The sequence below is a fragment of the Dioscorea cayenensis genome, chromosome 8 (genome assembly GCF_009730915.1).
Source record: "Dioscorea cayenensis subsp. rotundata cultivar TDr96_F1 chromosome 8, TDr96_F1_v2_PseudoChromosome.rev07_lg8_w22 25.fasta, whole genome shotgun sequence".
Lineage (NCBI taxonomy): Eukaryota > Viridiplantae > Streptophyta > Magnoliopsida > Dioscoreales > Dioscoreaceae > Dioscorea > Dioscorea cayenensis.
In genome coordinates this window covers 19,442,231-19,443,609 of record NC_052478.1, presented here as the reverse complement: position 1 = coordinate 19,443,609, position 1,379 = coordinate 19,442,231, and the positions used below count along the sequence as shown (strand labels likewise).

The 1,379-nt window shown below is 35.2% G+C and overlaps 1 protein-coding gene across 1 annotated transcript; it reads left to right on the top strand.

The window, feature by feature from the left end:
• The first annotated feature begins 484 nt into the window (after nucleotides 1–484).
• LOC120267354 lies at nucleotides 485–976 on the top strand. The gene has a single exon (XM_039275005.1). The coding sequence runs from the start codon at nucleotides 485–487 to the stop codon at nucleotides 974–976; it is 492 nt and encodes a 163-aa protein (XP_039130939.1).
• Nucleotides 977–1,379: the final 403 nt, after the last annotated feature.

The window sequence follows — 1,379 nt, the reverse complement described above, 5'->3', positions numbered from 1 at the left end:
GGAATACTGATGGAGTGAGATGTACTCGAATGTTGCTGAATCTTTTAATGCATGGATAAGAAAGGCACACCACCTTCCTGTGTACAACATGGTTGACTCGATCAGGTTTGCTTCCTAACTGTATTGTTGAATATTTTACTCATTCAGCATTGACATTAGATGTCCTCAACTATTCTTTTTTGTATACTTATCAGTCTTCATGATTACTTTTCATGGTTTTTGATTACTTTTGAAGTTTTATAATTAGTATTTGTCCTTCCTAGTTAATATTATTGATTAGTCGTTATTATATTAAGTATGTATTTATTAAATTATGCAAATGTTTAGTTATGTCCATTACTATATGGTTACGAAGTAGTTTCCTTCAGTATTTTTGTACGACATGAAGAATCCACACGTCTTTGTTTACATTTGGTCTAATCCATACTTGTCATAGGTATAAGGTAATGACCATGCGGTATGATCAGCACCAACAATGTGAGAAATGGGCACTCATCTTTGTCTCGTGGTTCACAAGAAGATTGAGAAAATGATAGAGGAAAGCAGGTCCCTTGTCGTTGGCCACTACAATGGGGAACAATATGAGGTTATTGACCGCTATAGCAACTCTATCAATTTACGTGATAGGACATGCTCATGCCGACATTGGCAAATTTATGGTCTACCGTGTCGACATGCTTTTGCTGCGATCTTGCAGACTAATACTAACGTTCATCGTTTCATGGATGAATATCACAGAGTTTCTTCATACAAGGCAGTATACGCAAGCCCAATATTTCCCATACCAAACGATGACAAACCTAAAGATGATAGCCAACCTCTACATCTTCGACTACCTATTGCAAAGAAAAGACCTGGGTGGCCAAGACTCAGGCAGATTGAAGCACAAGCATTCAATGTGAGGGAGCTACGTTGTAGCCGCTGTCACAAAGTTGGGCATAATAGAGCTACCTATAATGCAGTTATCGCAGACTAAAAAATGTGACAAAAGTTAAACATTTCTTTTTGGAAGCATTAGTAGAACATCTCACCTTATGAAGTTTTATGGTAGAATGTTTTTGAGCACAATGGCTTGATATTGATAGCAACGTCTAAATATTAAACATTTTTATGCAAAATATAAAGCTAGAGAGTCATATTTCAATACTAACTGTTGAAATATAAACGGTAAGTAACAATTCTAAACTTGTTTATAAAATTATGAATGTATTCATATAATAAAGAGCAATATTTGTAGATGGTAGCCAACTACCAATGATTATGGATAAAGTACGAGTTTCATAAACAATTCTAAACCAGTTTACGCAAAATCCAATGGTTATGGACAAATTACAATAGCTGTGCACACAAAAGGATAGTACACAAACTTTCATTCACAT

What these genes read in the sequence shown, in the direction of transcription:
- LOC120267354 (XM_039275005.1), top strand. Translation starts at nt 485, where the DNA reads ATGGGCACTCATCTTTGTCTCGTGGTTCACAAGAAGATTGAGAAAATG.